Source organism: Muntiacus reevesi, chromosome 15 (assembly GCF_963930625.1).
Source record: "Muntiacus reevesi chromosome 15, mMunRee1.1, whole genome shotgun sequence".
Lineage (NCBI taxonomy): Eukaryota > Metazoa > Chordata > Mammalia > Artiodactyla > Cervidae > Muntiacus > Muntiacus reevesi.
Window position 1 is genome coordinate 55,617,135 of NC_089263.1, and position 27,026 is coordinate 55,644,160.

The window sequence follows — 27,026 nt, forward strand, 5'->3', positions numbered from 1 at the left end:
CAGCCCAGTGTTTCTCATGATGTACTCTGCATATAAGTTAAATAAGCAGGGTGACAATATACAGCCTTGCGTACTCCTTTTCCTATTTGGAGCCAGTCTGTTCTTCCATGTCCAGTTCTAACTGTTGCTTCCTGACCTGCATACAGGTTTCTCAAGAGGCAGGTCAGGTGGTCTGGTATGCCCATCTCTTCCAGAATTTTCCACAGTTTATTGTGATGCACACAGTCAAAGGCTTTGACATGGTCAATAAAGCAGAAATAGATGTTTTTCTGAAACTCTCTTGCTTTTTTGATGATTCAGCGGATGTTGGCAATTTGATTTCTGGTTCCTCTGCCTTTTCCAAAATCAACTTGAACATCTGGAAGTTCATGGTTCACATATTGCTGAAGCCTGGCTTGGAGAATTTTGAGCATTACTAGTGTCTGAGATGAGTGCAATTGTGCGGTAGTTTGAGCATTCTTTGGCATTTCTTTTATTTGGGATTGGAATGAAAACTGACCTTTTCCAGTCCTGTGGCCACTGCTGAGTTTTCCGGATTTGCTGACTTATTGAGTGTAGCACTTTCACAGCATCATCTCTCAGGATTTGAAATAGCTCAACTGGAATTCCATCACCTCCACTAGCTTTGTTCGTAGTGATGCATCCTAAGGCCCACTTGACTTCACATTCCAGGATGTCTGGCTCTAGGTGAGTGATCACACCATCTTGATTATCTGGGTCATGAAGATCTTTTTTGTACAGTTCTTCTGTGTATTCTTGCCACCTCTTCCTAATATCTTCCACTTCTGTTAGGTCCATACCATTTTTGTCCTTTATTAGGAATAGACAAATTATAAATTAGAGTTTATAATTATAAAAAGAAATTATATATTCCTTTATAAATTAGGAATAGACAAATTCTGCGTCAAGAATTAACTCTCCATCATTGGGTCAGCCAGTTAGATCCTGAGTTCTCACCCTGCCAAGGACAAACCTGCTGCAGCCACTCACTCTGAATAGGCATTCTTTAATTTTTTTTATCTTTATTTGACTGTGCTGGGTTTCCATTGCTGTGTGTGGGTGTTCTCTGGTTGCCACGAGCAGAAGCTACTCTCTCTTGTTGGGGAACCTGGGCTCTAGGCTCGCAAGGGCTTCACTAGTTACTGCGTGTGGGTTCAGTTAGCTCCAGGCATGGGGGACCTTCCCAGAACAGGGATGGAACTCATGCCCCCTGCATTGACAGGAGGATTCTTAACCACTGGACCACCAGGGAAGCCTGAGGAGGCATTCTTAATAACTTGAGAAAGTTTACCCCTACTTCTGCTTTTAACGAGACTATCATTAGGTATATCTAAAACCCAGAAGTTAACAAAGAGGCCTCTTTTCCACCTAGAACTGAGTGGGATTTTCAACTTTCCCAACGAAGACCAAGGGTCTTTGTGGCTTTGGTTACAGCCGGCAGTATGAAGGGCCTGTTGAAGGAGATGGTAGGATAAAGGGGGCCATCCTTTGACTGGACGATGAGCGTGGTAGCATTGGCTTCTGTGGCCTGTATCCCCTCCTTGCTGATGTCCAGCATGGCCTTGTGGGCCACCTGCCAAGGGAAAAATAAACATTAGCAATTCCCATTCAGACATCTTTATTTACTGAGTTTTTGTGTTTTGTCTAGGAATGAGGACACCCCCTTAAGAGGCTCCAAGGTGATACGTGGCATTAAGTTTGCCCAATTAATTGCAGTTGTGGTGGTTACTGGTCAGTTGGCTCTGAAGTACAGAGTTAAATGGTTACAAATACAGACTGGAAAGACCTGGTTTTGAGCAATTGCAATTGCTTCCATTGTTGTACAGGCAACCTAGATTAGAGATTTCTAAATAGTACCTCCCAGTTTGGTCCGGTAGGGAAGAAATTCATGTCCTCCTAAACTGCAGGGGGCTGGAGGACTCTCAACAATTATAACCTTTGTTTTTCTTTTTTCAGCTATGTAAAACATTTTAATCTTAATCATTGTTTTTTGTATGTGCAGAGAAGCATACCATGGGAAAGGTCCATGATAGCCTTCATATTCCAGTGAGATCTCTCTGCACTCTTTCCCTGAGCACCAGTGATGAAGATCCCCTTCTCTGCCAGGACCACTTCTGACCATTATAATCTGTTATTGAAATAAAATTTTAGGTTAGCAATCAGAAACCCATGTGTACAGGGGCTGGGTAGGTAACCCCCGTGAGATGAGAAGGTATCTTGTAAGGGCAGAGGGCACATGGGGTACCTGAAGGACTCCCTCGGCCTGAGTGTTTGGGCTCACTGAATTTGGCTTGGTGGCTTCTTTCAAGAGAATCAGAATCTAACATTTTAGATCCAGTATCTTACAGAAGTCAGCTGTTTTCCTCCCTCCCTCTTCCTTCCTTCCTTTCTTTCCCCCTCCCCCCTCCCTTCTTTCTTTCATCCTCTCTGTCTCCCTTCCTTTCTTTCAATTGCAGACCAAACACCATGCCTCTACAGGGTATCCCTGGCCTATGAGCAGTCACATGATGACTTTAGTGTGAGCACCTAGGCTTTAGGAAGATGAGGTCAAATGCGGGGCCGAAGAAGGGTGTCAGGCAGTTGCTCATCTGCACAGCTTCCTGCCAAGTAAAGACTTGACCCTCAGAGTCCTGTAGTTGGACCTTAGGAATACTTACTTGAAGAAGGATAAAGGATGCCTGTTGTATCAGCGGTGTGTATGCTCACTCAGTCGTGTCTGACCCTTTGTGACCCTTGGGACTATAGTCCACCAGGCTCTTCAGTCCATGCAATTCTCCAGGCAAGAGTACTGGAGTGGGTTGCCATGCCTTCCACCAGGGGATCTTTCTGACCCAGGGATTGAACCCATGTTTCCTGCATCTCCTGCATTGCAGGTGGATTCTTAATGACTGAGCCACTGGGGAAGCCCCTATCAGTGGTATGACAGCCATAAAGCCACAGGCCTGGTAGCTATGAGATCCAGCCTCACTTATGTTTTAGAGAAGTCATTTTGCCTCTTGGGGCTTCTATTTCCTAATCAATGAGATGAGGGTGCTCCACAAGCCAGGCCCTTCGGACTCACACTTACATTCAATATGCTCCTCAACCAACTCACTTTGGAAACTTGCAGGAAGCCTGTCTTTGTGATTCCAGAAAATCAGCATTTTTGTCAAAGGCATCCTAGATGCCCATCTATGGGAGGATGGTTTCCGGGTCATAAGAGGCAGAAAAGTAAAATTTTGGAATGAATACTTCTACCTGTGGAAAAGAAGAAAGGACAGGGTGTGGTAGCAGCCTGTGGTAACCATTCTAGGTGGCCTTTCAGGAGACTCTGCTCTTCCTCCAGGCACTGGTTGCTGCTAGAGAAGTCACCACATCCTAGATAACAACCTAGGTTGCTCTGGAAGTAAACCTCATGGATGAGCAAGTCCAGCTTTGAAGATCAGTTCAGCTCAGTTCAGTTGCTCAGTTGTGTTCAACTGTTTGTGACCCCATGGACGGCAACACACCAGGCCTCCCTGCCCATCACCAACTCCTGGAGCTTGCTCAAACTCATGTCCATTGAGTTGGTGATGCCAACCGACCATCTCATCCTCTGTCGACCCCTTCTCCTCCTGCCTTCAATCTTTCCCAGCATCAGGGTCTTTTGTAAGCAGTCAGTTTTTCTCATTAGGTGGCCAAAGTATTGGGGCTTCAGCATCAGTCCTTCCAATGAATATTCAGAGTTGATTTCCTTTAGGATTGACTGGCTTGATCTCCTTGCTGTCCAAGGGACTCTCAAGAGTCTTCTCCAACACCACAGTTCAAAAGCATCAATTCTTTGATGCTCAACTTTCTTTATGGTCCAACTCTCACATCCATACATGACCACTGGAAGTGGTGTAACACCCTGGTCACCCAGCTAGTCTGTGTTCTGCCTGGGGTTCCAAGTCAGGTCTCAGATCCCATGATCCCAAATTCAAATCCCAGATCCCACATTCTGCTTTTTCTGCTTCATTAGGGTTACTTCTTAAAAAAATTTTTTTTTAAGTTAGGATATGCATACACACTAAGTCACTGCAGTCATGTCTGACTCTGCAACCCTGTGGACTGTAGCCCACCAGGCTCCTCTGTCCATGGAATTCTCCAGGCAAGAATACTGGAGAGGGTTGCTGTGCCCTCCTCCAAGGGGATCTTCCCAACCCACAGATTAGACCCACATCTCTTGTGTCTTCTGCATTGGCAGGCAGGTTCTTTAGCATTGGAGCCACCTGGGAAGCCCAAATAGGGGTATAGCCATTTACAATGTTTTGGTAGTTTCAGGGGAACAGTGAAGGGACTCAGCCATTCATATACATGTATCCATTCTCCCCCAAACTTCCTTCCCAACCAGGCAGCCACATACATTGAGCAGGGCTCCCTGCGCTATACTCTAGGTCTTTGTTGGTTACCCATTTTAAATATAGCAGTGTGCATGTCCCCAAGGGCTTCCCTGGTGGCTTAGTGGTAAAGAATTCACCTGCAATGCAGGAGACCTGGGCTGGATCCCTGGGTTGGGAAGATCCTTTGGAGAAGGGAATGGCAACCCACTCCAGTATTCTTGCCTGGAGAATCCCATGGATAGGAGAGCCTGATGGACTACAGTCCACAGGATCACAAAGAGTCAGACACAAATGAGTGTCAAATGTACAGCATGTCCCTACCTAACTCCCTAACCGTTTGTTGTTCAGTCGCTTAATCATGACTGACTCTGCAACCTCATGGACTGCAGCATGCCAGGCTTCCCTGTCCTTCACCATCTCCTGGAGTTTTTCTCCAACTCACGTCCATTGAGTCTGTGATGACATCCAACCATTGCATCCTCTTTCATCCCCTTCTCCTCCTGCCTTCAATCTTTCCCCAAATCAGTGTCTTTCCCTTAACCATAGGGTTACTTTTTAAAGAAGTGAGACAGTGAAACCCGACTGCAAAGTCCCAACCTCAGCAGCCAAAAGTGCTCTTACCCCTTAGAGATTCCTCCAAATACCCTTCATCCCTTTGGTGTAGATCTGATCATTTTCTCACCACGGCTGCCTCTCCGTAGCAAGAGGTGTTTGCTGGTGTGTTGATGCCCCTAAAAAAGTGAAAACTCAGAGTAGAAGCAACTTACAACTTTGGTTGTCCAGATGTCTCCTCCCTTACAGGTGTCATCCAACAAGACTTTGTCATAAGGAGGATTTTAGACTCAGTGACTCGACTGCCACTGGAAACTCCAGCAGTTTTGGAGTAAGTCATGGCTGAGATTTAAAAAAGAAGATATTTATTTATTTGGCTGCATCATCAGGTCTTAGCTGTGACACAAGGGATCTTTGTTGTGTCACCTGGGAAGGCTTGTTTTGGCGCGTGGGCTCAGGAGTTGCGGCACTCGGGCTTAGTTGCTCCACAATATGTGGGATCTTAGTTCCCCAACCAAGGATCAAACCCTTGTCCCCTGTATTGCAGGGTGAATTCTTAACCACTGGACCACCATCAGGGGAAGTCCCAGGTTGTGGTTGTATCAACTCTGAGCCCTTGATGGGCAAGTTTTAACCTCTCTGGATTTTAGTTTTCTTATTCTGCTCTGCGACATCGAGACAATAATACAGCCCTGCAGAGCTGTTCAGAGGACCGAGGGCAGTAAGGCTTGTCAACGTCAGGCCAGTCCTAACATGGTAGCCACGTTCCCAACAGCTTCTTTGTTGAAACTAAATTTATGCAAATTGGACATTTTATCATACCAAATATAGCTAAAATTTGAGAAATCTTTTTGATGAATGAATAAGTACTTTAGGAAACTGCAAATTTCTCTCCATTTCCATTTATCTGATTCAGCAATTTTTTGTTTCACAGTTTTGTATCCATCTGATGAGGAGCCTTACAGCCCCCTCTTCTGAATTTAAATACTACTTCTCAACTGGATCCTTGCCATAGGCTTTTCAAAAAATTATGTATTTATTTTCTTTTACTGAAGTATAGTTGATTTACAATGTTGTGTTGGTTGCAGGTGTTCGGCAGAGTGATTCAGTTATGCATACATGTATATCTATTTTTTTTCAGATTCTTTTCCCTTATAGGTTATTTTAAGATGAGTGTAGTTCAGTGTGCTATACAATAGGTTCTTGTTGGTTATCTATTTTATTTATGGGAGTGTGTATATATTAATCCCAAACTCTTAATTTATCCCTACCCCCCGGCCCCATTTTGGTAACCATTGTTTTGTTCAGTCGCTCAGTTGTGTCTGACTCTTTGTGACCCCATGGACTGCAGCACTCCAGGCTTCCCTGTCCTTCACTATCTCCCAGAGTTTGCTCAAACTCATGTCCATTAAGTCGGTGATGCTGTCCAACCACCTCATCCTCTGCCATCCTGTTCTCCTTTTGCCTTCAATCTTTTCCAGATTGAAGGGTCTTTTCCAGTGAGTCGGCTCTTCACATCAGGTGGCTAAAATATTGGAGCTTCAGCTTCAGCATCAGTCCTTCCAATGAATATTCAGGGTTGATTAGTAACCATAAGTTTGTTTTAAAATATGCTCAAGTCTTGTCCAGTAAGACAAATCACTACGACCGACAACACATTCCCTTCCAGCCAGGGCTGTGTCTCCATCCTCCCCATCATGCCCCAAATCCACAGGAGCTGTGTGTTCATGGTCTCACCTCTCACTCACTCCTTGGTCCACTCCAGCCTGGCTTCTGGGTCCACAGACCCAGGAGCAGTCCATGAGCATACCTGATTTCTCATCTTACCTGACTTCCCAGGAGTGTCTGACACTGGATACCACACTCGGCCCTTAAGCAGTCCCTGCTCTTGGCCCTGGAACACCACGTTCTCCTGGGTCTCTCTCTCTGCTCCTCCTCCTGCCTCCCTCTGCTAGCTCCTCTTCTCCTCCACGTCCTCGTGTGTTGGCAAGTCTTTCAGCATCTGTACTTGGTTGTGGTGCCCTTCTTACTTTAATATCTCTGTTTTACCCAGCTGACTTCATCACACTCACAGTTTTACCACTAAGATTCAAATCACTCATTACTTTCGATCTCCATTTCATGTATCTAACCACCTACTTGATATCTCCTTCTGATGTCACAAGTGAACCTTAAGCTCAATGTGACCCAAATGGAACTTACACTCTTTTTCCAAACACCCTCTCCCAAGGAAAGTTACAAGCGAAACTTCCTTTCAGGATCTCCATCCTTGCTACCACCACTCAACTAGCTATTCAAATGTAGGATTTGTCCTTGAATCTCCTTCTTCCTCATTCTCCTTGTCAACACATCACTTACCTAGTTTAAATGTACCCATTCTGAAGGGTGACACTGACCGGAAATGAGCAAAAGAGATATTCTTTTTGGGGGTCTTAATTAGGGCGATCATTCTACGGTTTTGTAGGTGATTTTCACTGTCAAAATCAGTGTTACACACCACTGAGGAAGACAACAAAATCTAGATAAGAAATTGCAATGCCACAATGTCCAGCATCCAATCAAAAATGCTAAATTTTCTAAGAAATGGGAAAATGTTATCCATGTCCAGAAGAAAAAAATCAGTCAATAGAAACAGGTGCAGATATGACTGAAATTATGGAATTAACAGACAACGACTTTAAAACAGCTGTTTGTGTGTGTTAGTCACTCAGGAGTGTCTGACTCTTTGGGACCCCATGGACTATAGCCCACCAGGCTCCTCTCTCCATGGGATTCTCCAGGGAAGAATACTGGAGTGGGTAACCATTCCTTTCACCAAGGGATCTTCTCAGCCCAGGGATTGAACCCAGGTCTCTTACATTGCAGGCAGAATCTTTACCTTCTGAGCTACTGGGGAAGCTTTTACAATAAAGCATGATATAATGTGAGAAAAATCAAATGCATAAAAAGAATCAAATTGACCTTTTAGAGATGAAAAATCCAGTATCTGAAATGAAAAACTAGCTGGTTAGCCTTATGAGAAAATTTAAATTGTAGAGATCAACAAGCTTGAAAATAGAGCAGTAGGAGCAATCCAAACTGATGAGAGCAAACTGGTGGAAAAAAAAAGTCCAAGTGACCCATGGGACAAAATCAAGTGGTCTAACACACTTATAATTGTAATCTAGGCAAAAACTGAGTGTGGGAAGACAGAAGCAGCTTTGAGGAAATAATTGCCAGAAATACTGTATAATTTGCCCTATATAAACTATACCTAAGTAAAAAAGACTAAATGCAATAAAATGAAATGAAGGCAGCCCTGCCATTTGTTTTCCTTATGCTATATGACCATGCATGACTGTCCACCTGTCTAGATTGCCCTGGCCATTCTCCCCACCTGACAAATTCCTTTTCATCCTTCTAGCTCCAGTTCCAAATCACCCAGTCACCACATACTCCTGGATCCTACAGAATGTTTGCCCCTCCTTTTACAACCCCCTGGAACAAACTATAGTGATCTTCCTTCCTGTGTGTCTGTCTCCCTGGTTAGAGAGTCTGGACCTTTTGTGGCTTCCTCTGGGGCAGGGAATATGATCAGGGAGTAATGGGGAGAAGACTAAAGGGGAATATAAAGATGGTGGGGGCTGTGGAAGGGAAGATGGGAGCCCCGAGGGCCAGGTTCTGCTGACTCACCCAGACCCAGGGACTTCTGAACCATAAAGAAGGCTGAGTACTGAAGAATCAATGCTTTTGAACTGTGGTGCTGGAGAAGACTCTTGAGAGTCCCTTGGACTGCAAGATCAAACCGGTCAATCCTAAAGGAAATCAACCCCGAATACTCATTGGAAGGACTGATGTTGAAGCTGAAGTTCAACAAGAGCCAACTCATTGGAGAAGACCCTGATGCTGGGAAAGACTGAGGGCAGGAAGAGAAGAGGATGACAGAGGATGAGATGGTTAGATGGCATCACCGACTCACTGGACATGAGTTTGAGCAAATTCTGGAGGATGGTGAAGGACAGGGAAGCCGGGTGTGCTGCAGTCCGTGGGGTCTCAAAGAGCCGTGCGGGACTTAGGGACTGAGCAAGAAGTTGTTGCTGGGCAGGGGCTTTCTCTAGTCGCGGTGAGCAGGGGCTACTTTCTGCCGGCAGCGTGCGGGCTTCCCATTGTGGCGGCTTCTCTTACTGTACGGTATGGGCTGCGGGGGCTTCAGCAATTGCAGCCTGTGATTTCTAGAGAGCAGGCTCAGCTGTGTCACATGGGCTCTGTTGCCCCACAGCTTGTGGGATCTTCCTGGATCTTGGATGGAACCTGTGTCCTCTGCATCGGCAGGCAAATTCTTAACCACTCGACCCCCAGAGAAGTCCTATTTAATGTATTCTTGCTCTTAACTGTAGAGCCGATTGGGTGCCTCAAAGCTGACCCTGCAACACCATCTTAACCAGAAGTGACCCTTCAGCTTTCCAACAAGGACCCAGGGTTACCCACTGTGGACCTTTGCACCTGCCTCCAGGGGAAGGGCTCCCCAGAGCTCCCAGCAACCTCTTTTGCTACAACACTGCTCATTTCTTAGCTTGCCTGGATGGTCGCCTGACTTTCAGGAATCTGAGCTAAGCTGAGGGTGGAGATGGGGAAGGGGGGCAGGTCTAGATAGATGCCCAAGCCCCGAGGAGCTTTTTTTTCTGTTTGTTTCTGGTTGGTTTTTCCTAGTCCAGGAATCTGTGAGTCATCTGTTCACATCATGCCAAGAAAAAACAACAGCCAAAATGTGACTCGTGCTGGAAGGGCAAGCAGCTTTCAGGGGAGTGTACACAGCACACTGCCCTGCCAGTCTGGTGCCTTTAGCAGGCATCTCAGACATGGATGAGCGCCCACCAGGTGCAAAATAGACTTACACGCATTTCATCACCTAATCCCCCTCAAATGCCCTGTGAGATGGGTATGATGATTCTCCAGGCAAGAATATACTGGAGTGAATTACCATTCCCTTCTCCAGATCCCCACTTCACAGAGAGCAAAAACTAAGGGTTGGGCCCAATTAAGTGCCTTGCCTAATGTCACAAATCAAATGCAAGGTAGAGCATTGAACATGAACTTTAGCCTGTCTGACGCCAGGGTCTCCTGCCCCAATCTCCAGCCAGGTGAAGCCCCTGCCAAAGTCCTTAAAGTGAAAGTTCATTAATCTGTAACACAATACCTTGGGTTTTAGCCTGGAACAGACAAAGAGACATTAGTGCAAAAAGCTGTTGAAATCCAAATAAAGTTCAGTTAATTGTACTGTGCCAGCTTTTGTCCTTCGTGTCAAATGTCTCCTGATTATATGAGGGCTTCTCTGATAGCTCAGTTGGTAAAGAATCCTCCTGCAATGCAGGAGACCTCAGTTCAATTCTTGGGTGGGGAAGATCCCCTGGAGAAGGGACAGGATACCAACTCTAGCATTCTTGGGCTTCCCTTGTGGCTCAGCTGTAAAGAATCTGCCTTCGATGTGGGAGATCTGGGTTTGATCCCTGGGTTGGGAAGATCCCCTGGAGAGGGGAAAGGCTACCAACTCCAGTTTCCTGGCCTGGAGAATGCCATGGACTGTATAGTCCATGGGGTTGCAAAGAGTCAGACACAACTTAGTGACTTTCACTTTACTGGTTATTTAAGATATTAGTTTTGAGGATATTGGAGCCAGAGAATGCAGAAACTCTATACTATGTTCACAACATTTTTGTAAGCCTAAAATTATTCAAAAAAGTAAAATTTATCTTAAAGAGAATGGTGAATCAGGCACGTAAGTCATGAACACATTCCAATGTTGGTCTGAGACTCCAGCGGTGGGGCGTGGGGTGGGGAAGGTAACTTCCTTGCGTTCACAGATTAAACAGCCTCTGTGCGTTTTGCCCCTGACATGGAGCCACACAATGGCAGTATCCTTCGCTTACCAGCACTGCTTCCTGATCTCCTCAAGGAGACAGTCTCTCCTTGGTTCCAGCAAGTCTTTATAGCCGTTGGGTGGCTGCTGACTTTCCTTTTCAACAAAGTAGACCAGGCTTCACATTCAGAGACTTTAAGAAACAACAGTCTCTGTGGAATTTAATCACTGGCTTGATTTTGCTGTTTATCTTTATAATTAATTTTTGTTTATGTCAAGTTTTGGTTTCTATATATGACTGTGATATTAATTTTTCTGTTTAAACATATTTTTTTAAATGTGGATTGATTTAAAGGTCAATCTAGGTAAATAATGGAAGGAAAGAGAGGAGGACTCAGCCACAATCAGAAAAAGGGGTCAGGAATGGATATAAGTCGGGAAATTAAGTGGAAATGGAAAAAACATTTCACAAAGAGAGAGGATGTGTTGGCCTTGACAGCTTAAGGTCATACCTGATCACTGACCTGGTGACCCCAGGGGTGGGAAATGCTCTCCTGGCTGGGCCTGAGCCAGAGGAAGTCAGCCAAGGGACCCTAAACTCTCACCTGACTTTTCCACATTGGCACCCTGCCTGCATGGGTGCGTGTTAAGTCACTTCAGTCGTGTCCGACTCTTTGCAACCCTATGGATTGTAGCCCTCCAGGCTCCTCTGTTCTTGGGATTCTCCAGGCAAGATTACTGGAGTGGGTTGCCACGCCCTCCTCCAGGGGATCTCCTCGACCCAGGGATCAAACCTGCATCTCTTATGTCTCCTGCATTGTCAGGCAGGTCTCTACCACTAGGGTCACCTGGGAAGCCTGGCACCCTGCCTGGCACAGACTCAAATGCTCAAAAACTATTTGTTGACTAAAGGCATGGAAGAATGAATATGCAGATAAAGTTCTGGAGTTAGCTCTGTCGATTTCCAATATGAGTGTCAAAGTATTGTCTGAGATAGCAGGGCCTTGGGCGACCATCCAGGGACCCCCATTATGGCACAAATGGGAAACACAGGCCCGGGAAGAAGGAGGTGTTTGCCCGAACCACACTGTGCGGGAAAAGCAGGGCTGGGAAGGCGCTTCTCACCTGTGATTATCCTCGCCAGCACGCCAGCCTGTCACTTCCAGTATGTGACCACACGAATGACCTCCACCCGGGCAGACAGGAAGTCAGCCTCCGGGCACCCAGCGGGCACTCGAAAAGCCATCTGCTCAGAAGCTGCCCAAAGCCGTTCTGCGTTATTTGGAAGGTCAATTTGGATCACATCCCAGGGTCCTTCCTACTCTGGGATTGTGATGTCGGGCACTTCCATTCTGGGTGGAGGATGGAGACTAACCCCTCTCCTCTCGAGGAGTACACCCATTCGTGGGCATCTCCCGGCTCAGATGTCTCCAGGCACTGCCTCATAGACCAAGGGAAGGAGCATCTCAGCGGTCACCTTCCCAAAGAGGGCAAACTGACCATCACTGTCCCTGCAATCACCCCGACCTGCTCTACTCAATGTTCTTACTTATTTATTACTCATACTGTTTATGATCTGCCTTTGCCTCCAAGCCTGGAACTCCTGTAAGGGCAAGGAGTTTGGTATATTTTTTTATTGATATGTCCCAGCCCCTAGAACAATCCCTGGTACCACGTAGACATGGCAAATATTTGTTGGATGGATGAATGGCTGGCTGGCTGGACAGATGTTCCAGAGTTCCAACTCTGTGGCTTTCTAGCTCTGGGGATGTGGGCAAATTAAGCAATCTTGAGCCTCAGTTTTCTCATCTGTAAAATGGAATGGTCATACTAACTTGAAGAGTTGGGCTGACAGGGGTTTGGAGGAAGGTCCTATTCAGTGCCGGGCTGCTAAGAGGCATTTAAACATGTTCATTTGTTCATGAGATCTGCCAGCCCACAAACATGTGGCCTGGTGAGGCCTAGGTCTGACTCCTTTCCAGAAAGATGAGTAACACCCAGAAAGGAACTGCGGGAGGTGGAGAGTATGGGAAACACGGGGAGTATCTGGGAGGGGTGGGATGGCAGGAACAGAGGCTGGAGGGGGTGACGCAGATGGTGTGTTCTGCAGATCCGTGTGAAGAAGAGGCATGGACGAGCCCCATGATGGGCTTGCCAGGTGGGCTAAGGCACATGGCCTTCCCTCCCTGAGGAGGGGAGAGCTCAGGAAGGGACTGGCCGTGTCTGGAACATGGACGATGACTGGGGCAAACTTTCTTTTCAATAAACACGTGCTGGGCATCTTCTCCATTTCATGCATCGGCACCTGGGTCCTGGGGACTCAAAGATGCCCAGTCTGCAGCCTTAGGGACACTTACAGCACAGAATCTGTCTGGGTCACCCTCTAACTAATCGCCTGCTGAAGTTCCCTGTAGCCCTTCAATTCAAGACCACCATTCTCCCTGTAGCCCAGGAGGACCCAGCCTACCTCTCCAGCCTCACTGCCCACTTCTTTTGCTTTATTCTGCTACATTCACCTCATTTCAGTTTTTTGTCCACATCACCTTCTGACCTCAGGGCCTTTGCACACACCGTCCTCTCTGCTTGGGACACTTTCCCTCTGCTCCCTGCCACAGCCTTCCCTCTCTCGGTTACCTAGATAGAATTTATTTCTGTAGTGAAGAGTGAAAATATGGCTGCATTCATTTCACATGCTAGCAAAATAATGCTCAAAATCCTCCAAGCTAGGCTTCAACAGTATGTGAACCGAGAGCTTCCAGGTACAAGCCTTTAGAAAAGGCAGAGGAACCAGAGATTAAATTGACAACATCTGTTGGATTATAGAAAAAGCAAAGGAATTCCAGAAAAGCATCTACTTCTGCTTCATTGACTACGCTAAAGCCTTTGACTGTGTGGATTACAACAAACTGGAAAATTCTTAAAGAGATGGGAATACCAGATCACTTTACTTGCCTCCTGAGAAACCTATATGCAGGTAAAGAAGCAACAGTTAGAACCAGACATGGGATAGCAGATGGGTTCTAAATTGGGAAAGGAGTACATCAAGTCTGTATTTCCTCATCCTGCTTTTTTAACTTATATGCAGAGTATGTCATGTGAAATGCCAGATTGGAAGAGCACAAGCTGGAATCAAGATTGCTGAGAGAAATATCAATAACCTCAGATATGCAGATGACACCATCCTTTTGGCAGAAAACAAAGAGGAGCTAAAGAGCCTCTTGATGAAGGTGAAAGAGGAGAGTGAAAAAGCTAGCTTAAAACTCAACATTCAAAAAGTTAAGATCATGGCATATAGCACCATCACTTCATGGCAAAAAGATGGGGGGGGGGGGCGGAATGGAAACAGTGAGAGACTTTATTATCTTGGGCTCCAAAATCACCTCAGACTGTGACTACAGCCATGAAATTAAAAGACACTTGCTCCTTGGACAGAAAGCTATGATAAATCTAGACAGTGTATTCAAAAGCAGAGACATCACTTTGCCAACAAAGGTTGGTATAGTTAAAACCATGATTTTTCCAGTAGTCAGTATGGATGGGAGAGTTGGGCCATAAAGAAGGCTGGGCAATGAAGAATTGATGCTTTGAACTGCGGTGTTGGGAAGACTCTTGAGAATCCCTTGAACTGAAAGGAGATCAAATCAGTCAATCCTAAAGGAAATCAACCCTGAATATTCATTGGAAGCACTGATGCTGAAGCTGAAGCTCCAATACTTTGGCCACCTGATGCAAAAAGCCAACTCACTGGAAAAGACCCTGATGCTGGGAAAGATTGAAGGCAGGAGGAGAAGGGGATGACAGAGGATGAGATGGTTTCACGGCATCACCGACTCAATGGACATGAGTTTGAGTGAAATCTGGGAGATAGCGAAGGACAGAAAAGGCTGGTGTGTTGTTCACAGGGTCGCAAAGAGTCAGGTATGACTGAATGGCTGAACAACAAACAAGTAGGAAATCTTACAGAAAAACTGGGACAGTGACTGCAGCCATGAAGTTAAAAGACACTTGCTCCTTAGAAAAGCTAAGACAAACCTAGACAGCATATCAAAACGCAGAGACATCACTTTGCCAATAAAGGTCCGTACAGTCAAACTTTTGTTTTTCCAGTAGTCATGTACAGTTGTGAGAGTTGGGCCATAAAGAAGGCTGAGTGCTGAAGAAATGATGCTTATGAACTGTGGTGTTGGAGAAAACTCTTGAGAGTCCCTTGGACTGCAAGGAGATCAAACCCTTCAATCCTAAAGGAAATCAACCCTGAAAATTCATTGGAAGGAATGGTGGTGAAGTTAAAGCTCCAATACTTTGGCCACCTGAAGCAAAGAGCCAACTCATCAGAAAAGACCCTGATGCAGGGAAAGAATGAGGGCAGGAGGAGGAGAAGGGAGAGGATGAGATGTTAGGGTAGCATCACTGACTCAATGGACATGAATTTGAAGAAACTCTGGGAGCCAGTGAAGGACAAGAGACCTTGGTGTGCTGCAGTCCATGGGGTCGCAGAATCAGACACAACCTAGTGACTGAACAACAACACCAGTCCTATGTAGAATAAAACTGGTTAAAATAAAGATGAATGAAGCACTAGGCGTTAACCTTCATTTCTACTGATATTTGAAAGACCAATCAGGGTTTTACATATTTTTAACTATAAGAGGAAAAACACACCCTTATGCAGTTTTAATTAATAGCTATGATTCAAAGCAGACGTGCTCTCAACATTCAGAGCTTTTCCCAATTGTCATGTTCTCAGTGTCTGAGTCCCCAGGCTGGGTCAGACCGACCTGTTACAAACTCTCAAAGCACCCGTGACCACCTTTCATCATGTTCACTAGAGCTCATGGTCATGTCGTTATTTGATTCACGCTTATTTCTTTTATTGGATATTAAGTCCATGAAGGCAGGGGCCAGGTCTGTTTGTATCAACAACTAGCCCAGGGGTTGCTGTCCCATGAGTCATCATTTCATGCAGGATTGATTGTAACCCATGTGTGAGTGGTAGGAAAATTCAGACCCAGGAGCCATCACAATGTATGGGAGGAGAGTACTTTATCGAACAACTGCTTGGTAGACAAAATTCCATAAAGAGATTACTATGGATTGGGCATTGAAGGATGAGTAGGAGCTCATTAGGCAGGAGGTGAGCATGACCGGTAGAGGAGATAGCAACTTCCAACACATGAGGAGGTGCTCAGGCTCAGAGGCTTTAAATGACATACCCAGGTCACCCAGCTACTAAATGGCTTACCCTCTTGTCCCATGTCCCCAGTGGCACATGTCATGGACCTGAGTGAATTCCTGGGGATTCTGGTGCTGCCCTGGTGTCCTCCCACCCCCCAGCCCCCAGGCTACTGCCTGGGAAATGGTGATGGTCAGCAAAGTGCTCCAGGGAGTGCTTTTGCCCCCACATCTGTGTCCTGGGTGCAGAATCTCAACCTTCTCACCCTTCCCACCTTCTCAAACAGAGGCTGCTTATTCTGGTGCTGCCTGATCTTAGCACTTAGCATCCTAAACTAGTCCTCTCCCTCTCTCGGCCACCTTCCCTACAAGCCTGTGTGACAGTTGGGTCTCCAGGGCCCTGCAAGGGTCCAGGACAGAGGAGGAGGTGCTTATTGAACACACACACACACACACACACACACACCCCAAATGGGACAGGGCCGCTCTCTCAGCAGGGACTGGATCTGAGCAATGCAATGACTAACTGGGCCCCCAGGTCTACGTGGAACCCCTCCCTCCCCGCCCCAGACCAGATGACATGGCTGTTTGCTGCCTGATACTAACCACAAGGACGCAGGGAAGTCACTTCACCTCTCTGAGCATCACTTTCCACATCTCTCATACAAATGTCCATTCTGGCCACGGGCAGGGTAGCCGTGACCAGGACCGAAGAGGCATGGTGAGCTGTGAATTGCCAGGGGATGGCAACTGGTGCCATCTTAGTGCCAAGCCAGTGAGGATCCCTTGCTCCCTAAACACCTTCAGCACTGGCTTTGGGTATTCAGCAAGGAATCGGGTGCTTAAAGAAACCCACACGCTTCCTTAGTCCTGTGAACACTGGTGCCCTCTAGTGGTTATAGGCAGATCCTGCATGCCCATGCTTTCCGGGCCGGGTGCACCGAAACGATTAACTCTTCAGCAGAGCTTGCTGACAGGTTCAAACCCCACGCTCTACACGCTGTGCCTGAAGCAGTGGCTCTGGAGTCAGACAAACCTGGCACTGAGTCTCCTGGCTGCTGCTACTCTGGGTTGCATCTGCCTAATGCTGGACCAGCCCCACTGCTGTTTTGTCATCTGCCTGGATGCTTGGCTGAGCCCACAGCTCCCATCGGGACCCTATGCAGAGGATATCTTTGTAGCTCACATGCCAAACACCCCAAGCCAAGGGCTCACAAAGGGGAACTAACTTTTCTCAAGTGGTGTGCTAGCTTCCTTGCAGCCCTTGAGAAGTATCACTGTCCTCAGTCTTGACCTAGTTCCATGGGGAAACAGAAGTGTGGAGAGCATATTATGACTTTCCCAAAGACTGTGTTTCTGAGATTTGAACCCAGGTCTCCTTCACTCTGAACCCCAAGCTGGTACTCTCCTTGGCTCACAGAATCCCCATATTGTCTACCAACAGTCAGCAGATCTTGGAAGTGCTGTTTATTAAATCACAAGACCCCTCTGCCTACCAGGGGTGGGGGAGAAGGTTACTATCAACTGGGTGGGGATGAGGCGTCTAATCCTGAAATTTGAATGGGTGGTGAGGGGGCTAAGGGGGGAAATGGTGCCCAGAAGCCAGTGGTGCTGCCTCTTTGGATGGTGGTGTGGAGAGCTCAGGATAATGTGAAATGAGATGAGAAGGTCCCTGTGGTCTCAAGGAGACAAAGTGCATCCAACCCCAGGACATAGCTGGGGTCTGCAGGAAGTCGGATTTCTCCCTTATCTCCCAGAAGGATTAACAATCTTTCCAAAGAAGAGCAGGTTATTCATTTTAGTCTCCCAGATCATCAGCAGGAAGCGGTGGTTTATCTTGACCGGAATTGGCGTCTCCATGGGCAGTGTCTGCGCTCCGGAGCCCGCGGCCCCCTCTGTGCCCTTCTCATCCATCTTCAGGGTAGCCTTGTGCACCGCCTGTGGGAAACAGGAGTGGGGTCAGTGCTTGGGAAGCCACTCGGAGGCCCTGAATGGGCGAAAGCTAACAAGAGGCTGTGAAATGGAGTGCGTGCATGCATGCCAAGGCGCTTCAGTCGTGTCTGACTCTTTGTGACCCTATGGGTGGTAGCCCACCAGGCTCCCCTGTCCACGGGATTCTCCAGGCAAGAGTGTTAGAGCGGGTTGCAATGGCCTCCTCCGGGGGATCTTCCCGACCCAAGGATCAAATCCTCTTCTCTTACTTCTCCTGCTTTGGCAGGCAGGTTCTTTACCACTAGCACCACCAGGGAAACCCTTGAAATGGAGTATTTCCTGCCATATCAATAAACAAGGATGTAAGAGCCATCAGCTGTTACCGCCCTCCAGATGGGACTTTCTGAGCCTGGAGGGCACTCAGAAAGAGCAACGCCTAGGATCCAATGAAGATCAAGGAACTAAAAATGTGAAAAAGCAAATCACAGGATGCTGGCCACAGATAGCTGAGATACACATGAAAGGAATGATTTCAGTGAGCCCGGACTCTTGCATCTTCCCAGACATAGAAAAACAGTAAATTCCCTAACTTGAAATCTCTGATTTTCCTTAATTAACAATAATCTTTTGATGTTCAGATTACCTGCTTCTTTTCACCAACTTCTATGTAACCTAACTCCTTCACCCCCAACACCCCTATGTCCTCTGAATAGTTTTCTCAGGGTTACTTGAGATGCTGTCTTCCAGGTTCGCAGTCCTAAAAATTCCCACTGAATAAAACATAACTCTCAACTTCGAGGTTGTGACTATTTTTTAAGTCAACAAGGCTCAGAGAAGAAGAGGCCTCTGCCTGAGTCACCCAGCATAGCAGTAACTCGGCTGGTACCCGTGGCCCCAGGGCTCAGGCCTGTTCTGTTGTCATCACTCAAGTATACTCAACAAGCAGATGCAGCTTGAAAGAAAAAATGATGCAGGAGGGCATCAGTTACAGGGAGGGGAGACAGAGTGGGATTTGCTATGTTTCCCAAGACTTGCAGGGATTCATCAATGGTAATAATCACGGAAAGGCTGTGCTGAACTTTAGCTGGATGGGAGGGAGGTGAAGGCACCCCTGGCCCAAAGCAGCCAGCCCCCTCTGAACGCCTTTCATCCTCCTGGTGGAATGTTTAGAGGGAGTCTGATTCCAGGGTAGCTGTTGGAGATGACTCAGGCCCCAGATCCACCCCGAAGGCATCAACATCCATGAGGAAGTAATGGACACTGGAACACTGATGGGCTTCTGTTAAATACTGATACATTTCACTCCGTTCTGCTGCTGCTGCTAAGTCCCTTCAGTCATGTCCAACCCTTGGCACCCCCATGGACTGCAGCTCACCAGGCTCCTCTGTCCATGGAATTCTCCAGGCAAGAACACTGGAGTGGGTTGCCATGCCCTCCTCCAGGGGATCTTCCTAACTCAGGAATAGAACCCGAGTCTCTTACATCTCCTGTGTTGGCAGGTGGGCTCTTCACCACTAGTGACTCAGTTCTAAAGAATGCTAATTCTTTAGAAATGCTAATGCTAATACTGGCAAGTCAATAGTTGATGTTTACACAAAGAATCACAGCTGTCAACTCCACCTTCTAGACTCCAGGGCATCTCACCTACCAGCCTCAGGCTGGGGTACTTTCCTCCTGGAAGATCTTCCTCCCACCTGCCTCTGCTTGCTGAAATCTTCCCTGATCTCAATGCCCTTTGAACCTAAAAGTAGGATTGCCAGATAAAGTACGGATAAACTTGAATTTCCAGTTAAAATGGAATTTCAGATAAATGATGAAATTTTCAGCATAAGTGTATCCCATGCAATATTTAGGCTATACAAAAAACATTCATTCATCACTTATATGAAATTTGAATTTCGCGGATGTCCTGTGTTTTTTTAAGATTTTTTTTTTTAAACGTGAACCATTTTTAAAGTCTTTACTGAATTTGTGACAACATTGTTTCTGTTCTATGTTTTGGTTTTTGGGGTCACGAGGCATGTGGGATCTTAGATCTCCCAACCGGGGACTGAACCCTAACCCTCTGCATTGGAAGGCGAAATCTTGACCACTGGGCCACCAGGGAAGTCCCTGGTATATTATAGTCTGTCTGCTACATCTGGGCACGTCCACCATGTGGTCCTTCTGACTGTCACCAGCAGGCAAATGCTCAGCCTTGCTGGAGACCAAGGGGTCCTGAGCTTGTTTATCTCTACATTATGTAGAAAAATGTTCACAACTTACTCCTCCCAAGCCTCGGTCACTCCTAGGCCTGATGACAGCTCCAAGCCTCCATCCATTGTTGCATTGAATCAACTTCCAAAGTAGGACCAGGAGATCGACAGGTCATATTTTGAAGACTAGAAACATGAGGCTTGGGAGGGTACTTGATTTGCCCAGGACCATAGGCGGGTCAGGGCAGTTAGGCTTGGCCTGACTGGTGGGGGAACTCTTGGCTCATCACAGCTGCTCTGATAGTGTGTGTCTGGCCTGGGGCTGTACGAAGGCTCCCTGAGCTGGAGGTGGGCAGCGACCCAGCCAGGCAGGCTTACCTCACCCACTTTCAGGTTTCGATGAGGGGAGATCCTGGTGAGATCACCGTGTTCCTCAAAGATTTTGCTGATGCCCAGGTGGGACAGCATCTTCTTCAGGTCGTAGTTACTGGTGATGGTCAACCTGGGCACAAACACATCTGCGACCCTAGGGAGGAGAAAGTGACAGAGGTGAACAGCGGAGCCCTGCCGTTTTTCCAGCCAGGCTTTAGGATTGATGGTGATGAGGCATCTGTCTTCCCAGCCCCTGAGGTCTCAGAACTTCTCTCTATCCACAGAATAAAGAGAGACTCCTTAAGTCTGGACTTTAAAAAAAAATTTTTTAGTTACGCCAGGTGGGACCTACTTCCCTGACATGGAATTGAATCCGGATCTCCTACATCAGGAGCTCAGCCTTAACCACGGGACCACCAAAGAAGTCTCCTGGGATGGGGTGTTAAAACATCCAGGCTCTCTGACTTGCGTTCTTATTTTTCTATCAAACTGCCCAAGCCCTCATCCACAGCAATGTCCCCGAGTCCCTCTGTCTCAGGACCCCTTCAGCAGAGCCATGGAGGGTCTCTCCACCATAGCCTCAGCCACACCCACGTGCTGAGCTGATCCCAACCCCAGCCATCTCATGCTAGAGGCAGCAAGGCCCTGAGATGGGAAGCTGACAGAACTGAGTTCAGATCTACTCTGCCTTCCATGAGCTCTGGATCAAAGGACCTCTCCTCTCTAAGCCATTTGTATGAAAATGAGGACGGTGACCATGGCAGCCACGGACTGGAAGGGGGCTAAAATGCATGCATTGGAGGCTCAGCAGTCAGTGAGGAAGCAAGTGTTCATCCTCTCAGCCTTGAGTGAGCTGCTTCAGATCCTCTGCGCTCAGGACCTGGGTTGGCGCCCCTGCCCTGGGGTCGGCCGTGCTGAGGCACCTGTGGCACCTGTATTCCTGCCCACGGGGTCATGGACCCCATTTCTCTCTGTCTCTCCAAGGACTTCATTCCTGCCTGTGTTTCCCTTTCCTCCTGCACAGACCATAAATGGCTTCTACTGGACCGCCCTCAGGGGCAGACCGCAGGCTCTAACAACCCTCACCCTCAATTCAAAAGCAAAAACAATTCCCTTGGCCTCTAGTCACATCTCCAGCTTCCAGCCCACATCTTTCTTTCAGAGCAGAGAGAAAAGAAAAAAAAAAAAGACACGTCCTCCCATTGTTCCTTGCCGTTGTGGCTCAGTCACTAAGTTGTGTTCGATTCTTTTGTGACCCCATGGACTCTAGCCCACCAGGTTCCTCTGTCTGTGGGATTTCCCAGGCAAGAATACTGGAGCGGATTGCCATTTCCTTCTCTAGGGGATATTCTCGACCCAGGGATCGAATCCCTGGCTCCTGTGTTGGCTGGCAGATTCTTTACCACTGAGCCTCTAGGGAACCCACTTCCATTATCGGCTCAAGCCATTTTCCAGAGCAGCCACTGACCTTGGCTTGTTAGAGCCAGTGGCCCAAAACCAGGAAGTGGCACCTCATAGTCACTCCCTTTGGAAGCATCCCCACCCAGATCCAGGCCCTCTGCTCTCCCCTCCACCCCCGGGTGCTCCTTCTCTCATCCTTTGCTGGCTCCACCTCCTCACTCATCTCTCATCACGGTAGTGCTCCCAGGCTGCCTCCCGCTGGGGCCTCCTTTCTTTTTTTTCCCCCCATCCTCTTTTCTATCTTTATTTCCCTCTTGGGGGACTTCATTCTGCGTCTTGGATTTTAACACCAACAATAGGCCCAATGACTCTCAGACTTACCTTTCCACTTATCCGTTCATTTGACACAAGCTTATTTACTGCCTACCGTACACCAGGCTCTGTCCTACATGCTTAGATGCATCTAGAACAGGCAAAAATCCATGCTCGTGAACTTGTGCTCTACTAGGGAAGAAAGACAATCAAACCATCACAACAAAAGGCAGACAAAAGAGCAGATACATGGACTGGTAGACTCAGTAAGTGCCATGGGAAAAAAAGTACAGATTGACTTGGGGATCGGGAATGCTGGAGAAAAGGGGAAGTCTGAGCAAGCTTTCAAGGGGGCAAAGGAGTTTGGCAAGTTATTTTTTCTGTGGTCATTAATTTTTTTTCTAAAAGAAAGGGGGAGTCGTAGTAGAATTAGGCTTTATCATTCAGAAATAGAATTTCTCTCCCATGAGCTTGCAGCTAAATCTGGGTATCTGAGATGCATTCTTCAATTTCTCCAAAGGTCTGTTCCCATGTGAAGGAAACTGTTGGTTCGGTTATCATTCATGGACAGCCCAGCTCAGTCCTAGCATCGCCTCTGCCTCTCTTAGAACCCTCCTCCACTCCTGACAGCATGTTGGGCATGGCAGAGGTTTTCAGTAAAGGCCTTTTGGATGGAGAATCATGGTGGAGTCAAGGTGGAAGACAGAACAAAAGGACCAAGGAGAAGGATATCCTGACATTGTTTCTACCAAAGTGGAAGCTTCCTTTTCCATCTCATAGACCCACTGAAATGGAGCAGGACCCTGTGGTCTCTTCCCTTCATGTCCTCCACCTGCTTTTTGTCTGTGGGGAAACTTTAGCCAAAGAATAATTTTAATCAGAGAAGTGAGAAAATGCAGAAACAAAGGAAGGCAGTCCAATGAGACCAAATAACAATAGTTTAATCACTAAGCAAGGTCAAGGACTTTTAGTTCCTCCTCAAGGGTTCAGTTAATATTCTGAACCATATACGTTGAACTGTCTTGTAAATATTGACACTCCTACCAGGTAGGAGAAGTTAACTACACGCTGATCAGACTATAGCCATGACATAAGTTGTCACAGTTCCGAGAATTGGCCTCAAAGGAAAGGGAACGAACCAACCCTGGAACTAAAGACTGTACTTAAAGCAATCAAGATGATGATCAGACCACTGATGACTAATTTCAACATGACTGCCAGAGGTGACTGTGCTGTTTCTGCATGGAGGCCCCTCCCTCCTTCTATAAAAGCTCTTGGTCCCTGACTGTCAATTGGCCTTTGGACAGCAGTCTGCCCTCCCTCTCATTCCCTGCCCCACTGCTGGCATCCAAAGTAAAGCAAACTTTCCATCAATTTGCCTCTTTACTGGCTTTTGAGGAGTGAGCAGCAAGACCTCCACTTTTGGTAATATCACTGCGTCTCCCGGCTGCCTGTCCTAGCCCAGATGCTTTCGAGGCACCTTGCAGGTCTACACTGACATCAAGTCCCCAGTTCTTAATTCTAGCTCTTATCCTTCCCAAGAAAAGCTGTCAGTAGGCAAGTGCCTGGGTGAGATTCTGGAGGCTTACCTTAAATCTGTTCTAATTTTATATTTGAAAAGAAAAGTACTTAGTGACTTCAGTCCCTCAACTATTATTAACACAACTTATTTGGCTCACACTTCACTGGTTTCATTATGACACCACAATTGAAAACATCCTATGTACGATGTACAACTCACAGCTCCCTTTGACACCTCAAGTGTTTGTCCTCACAGTTTCTCTCTGCCTAGGATTCTGTCAGTCCTCATCCTTCCATGTGTATTGCTATTCAGCCTCGAAGTTGTGGTACCAATGCCACCTACTCCATGAAGCCCTCCCTGACCACCACCACCCACCAAGTTTGTTTCATCCTCTGCACTCTCACAATGTTTAAGCACCTACACTTCTATGACCTGTTTTCTAGCGTACTTCCTACCAAAAGATAAATTCATCATTGAGCCCAGAATGGCCTTATCTATGGGGTAAGAGCTCAATAAGTCTGAGAAAGAAGGAGCGGGAGGAGAGGGAGGAAGATGGAAGATACTGCATATGTCAGGCACCCTCTTTACCTTCGTACGAGTAACTTTTGCCATCTGTTAAAAGTGTCCAGCCCCAGGGCTTCCTCCACTTGCTTCATTTTGCCCTCATCAGGAAGAACGAAGATGGCCGTGAAGTCGCTCTGGTAGGGCATCTCCAGGACAGTGCAGGACAGCTGGTCATCCCGCCCCACTTTATACATGCCCACGTGGAACATCATGGGCACCTTCACCGTCTTGTTTCTGTCCAGAAGGAAATCGTCCTCTTTTGTTTCCTTTGGGTCAAACTCATGTTTCCACCTGGCTTAAGATTGAAGAAGAACAAAGTGACATAAGCAGAAAGTGCTACCGGATCCAGTTAACCATCGGCTCTCTGCCCCCGAGGACCTAAAGAGGGAGAATGGCTGCTCTGGTGTATCAGAGCAGGTGCGCGGGAATCCTTGACCTCACGCCATGCCCTGAACACTTCAGGAGACGTGAGCCTGGTCCAAGTTATCATTTATCCCAGTGAAGCCAAGACAAGGGCTGCTGACTAAGAGAGGAACTTCAGATTTCCCCAAACTTCAAGGCTCCTGAGGCTGAGAAAGCCTGTGGCTTCTGTTACAGAAGCAGACCCCGGATCACACTCAGTGGGGGCTATTTGGGTCTGAGTGAAAAATCTCACGTCTATTCCAAGTTAGCCCTGGAGAAGCCATGCTCATGTAAAGCTAAGAAAGCTAAACTAACAGGCAGCCCTGGGGAGCATGCTGAAAAGCAGTGAACACTTAAAACTGGGCATTTTGATTCTCTCTGTTTGACCCTCAGAACTCTCTGATGGCATAAACTCAGACTTGGGTCTTTTCACACGTGCTACCCTCAGAGCCCCCAATATAAGGCCCTTAGGTCCAAGTTCCCAAGCTCAAATGTCTGGCTTTATTGCTCTAGAAGGAAAACCTTGGTCAAGCGTCTCAACCTACCTGGGCTTCAGTGTCCTTATTTGCCAACTGGGGATATTGACGGGCATCTCACAGGGCTGCTATGAGACTTAGTGGGAAAGGCAACTCAGCTTACCGACTGTGCGTAGCAAGTGTGGAGTGGATGCTAGGCATCATTACATCACTGTTGCTATGGTTCTGGCTGCAGTCTAGAGGATGTAGGGGCTTTGGGAAATTCCTAATTTTCCTGTATTCCCTGCTTTGGACAGTCTACCATTATCACTCCTGTTTTCCCCTATAACCATCAATCTCCTTGTGGATTTTGGGAGAGCCGACCTTCCATATTCAGGACCACATTGCTGACAGCCCAGCAGCCTTGCCTGGTCCAAGGGATGCTGGCTTCTCATTCTCACCTATGTTGGCCAACATTCTGGTGTGTGTGTGGTGTGAGTGGGTGTGTATAGTGTGGTGGATGCAGCTTGAATTAGGGAATATACTTTCATCTTTTTTTTCAATACCTCACCCTCAGACTTGGGGAGTCTATAACATGTGGTGGGAAAACCAAGGCACCTACCAATGTGATCATGGTCACAGTGATCACAACCTGACCATCAACACGGTCACCATCCTGGGCATCTACTTGGAGTGATGGAAGCACAGCCGTCAGGTCAAGAGAAGTGGATGCAACTCCTGACTGTCACTGGCTGGCTTTATAGCTTTGAGTAAATTAATTAATCTCTTTCTGAATTTCACTTTCCTGATCTAAGAAATGGGGAAAAGGATGACCCTTCAACCTCTACAACCAATGTTGTATTAAGATAATCAGTAATCATAAACACGCACACATGGGGAATAGACTTCAAAACATTCATTTATCATACATTTTCACTTTGAATCCCAATAACCACCCTATGAGCTATGTATCAAGGTACTCCTTTTTCAGACAGGAGAAGTAGGATTCAAAAGAGAGAAATTACACGTGAATTCAGGGTCACAGAGCAAGTAAGTGGACAACCCATGAATTTGACTCAAGTCTGCATGCCAACATACCCTAAGCCTTACCTCGAAAGAAAATATAGTTGATAAGAAGCATCACAGTGCCAGGGTCTATATTCTTGACTAGGTTGTTGATTTTCCCCTGGGTTTTCTGACTGACATAGTTATTGATCTGCTTCTGAGCATTTTCTGAGTTCCGGAAGTTGGTGGGGATGGTGTCTGCCTCATACATGGTCTTGACTTCTGTCAGAAACTTCTGCTGGGGCTTTACCTTCTGGTCAATAAACAAGGCATTCCCGACTCCCAGCCTGTGGTCCTGGTTCCTCTGATTCAGTCTGCGGATGAGGTAATGGAAGCCTTCATGGAGGTCTTTCTCAGGGATGTTCCTGAAGTTGAAGCCCTCCTTGATCTCGGCCAGGGTGGAGTCCTGGGCCCCCAGAGATAGCATGGAGAAGGCCATAGAGATGCTCCAGGGGGAGAAGATGATGTTACTGTCAGGGGTGTGGAAGGACAGTTTCTTAAACAGCTTGAGTCCAAAGTCTGCGTTGCGCTTTGCAAGCTCCTGAGCTGTCCCCTTTCCCTTCCCTCCTTGGCCCTGACTCACAGTTTCATGATTCTCTGGAGAGAAGTTGGGCTTCGGAAGACCTTCCACAGTGAGGAGGCCAGCCAGGAGCAGGCCCAGGCCCAGCAAGGGGTTCATTTTTCTTGGAGATTGTCCTGTTGAATAGTAGACCCAAGGTTAGAGGAAAAGAGAACAAAAGAACTCCATTACCCCTGTCTTATCCACAAGGAAGACTAATGAAAGAAGTCATGCTGTGGCCAGCGTGTACTGTGCATAGCAGTTCATGAATGCTTTGACCTTTGTTACAGCATCTAGCCTTTGCAATCACCTCGGAGACTAGAAATGATTACATGAATAGAGAAGTC

The 27,026-nt window shown here is 47.1% G+C and overlaps 1 protein-coding gene across 1 annotated transcript; it reads right to left on the minus strand.

Annotated features, from left to right (window-relative positions):
- Positions 1–17,646: 17,646 nt before the first annotated feature.
- LOC136146912 (serpin A12-like) lies at positions 17,647–26,799 on the minus strand. Its single transcript, XM_065905996.1, has 4 exons — positions 26,166–26,799; positions 24,223–24,493; positions 20,406–20,553; positions 17,647–17,838 (listed from the first exon to the last, which is right to left on the minus strand). The coding sequence occupies exons 1-4, from the start codon at positions 26,797–26,799 to the stop codon at positions 17,647–17,649; spliced, it is 1,245 nt and encodes a 414-aa protein (XP_065762068.1).
- Between the last annotated feature and the right edge of the window lie 227 nt (positions 26,800–27,026).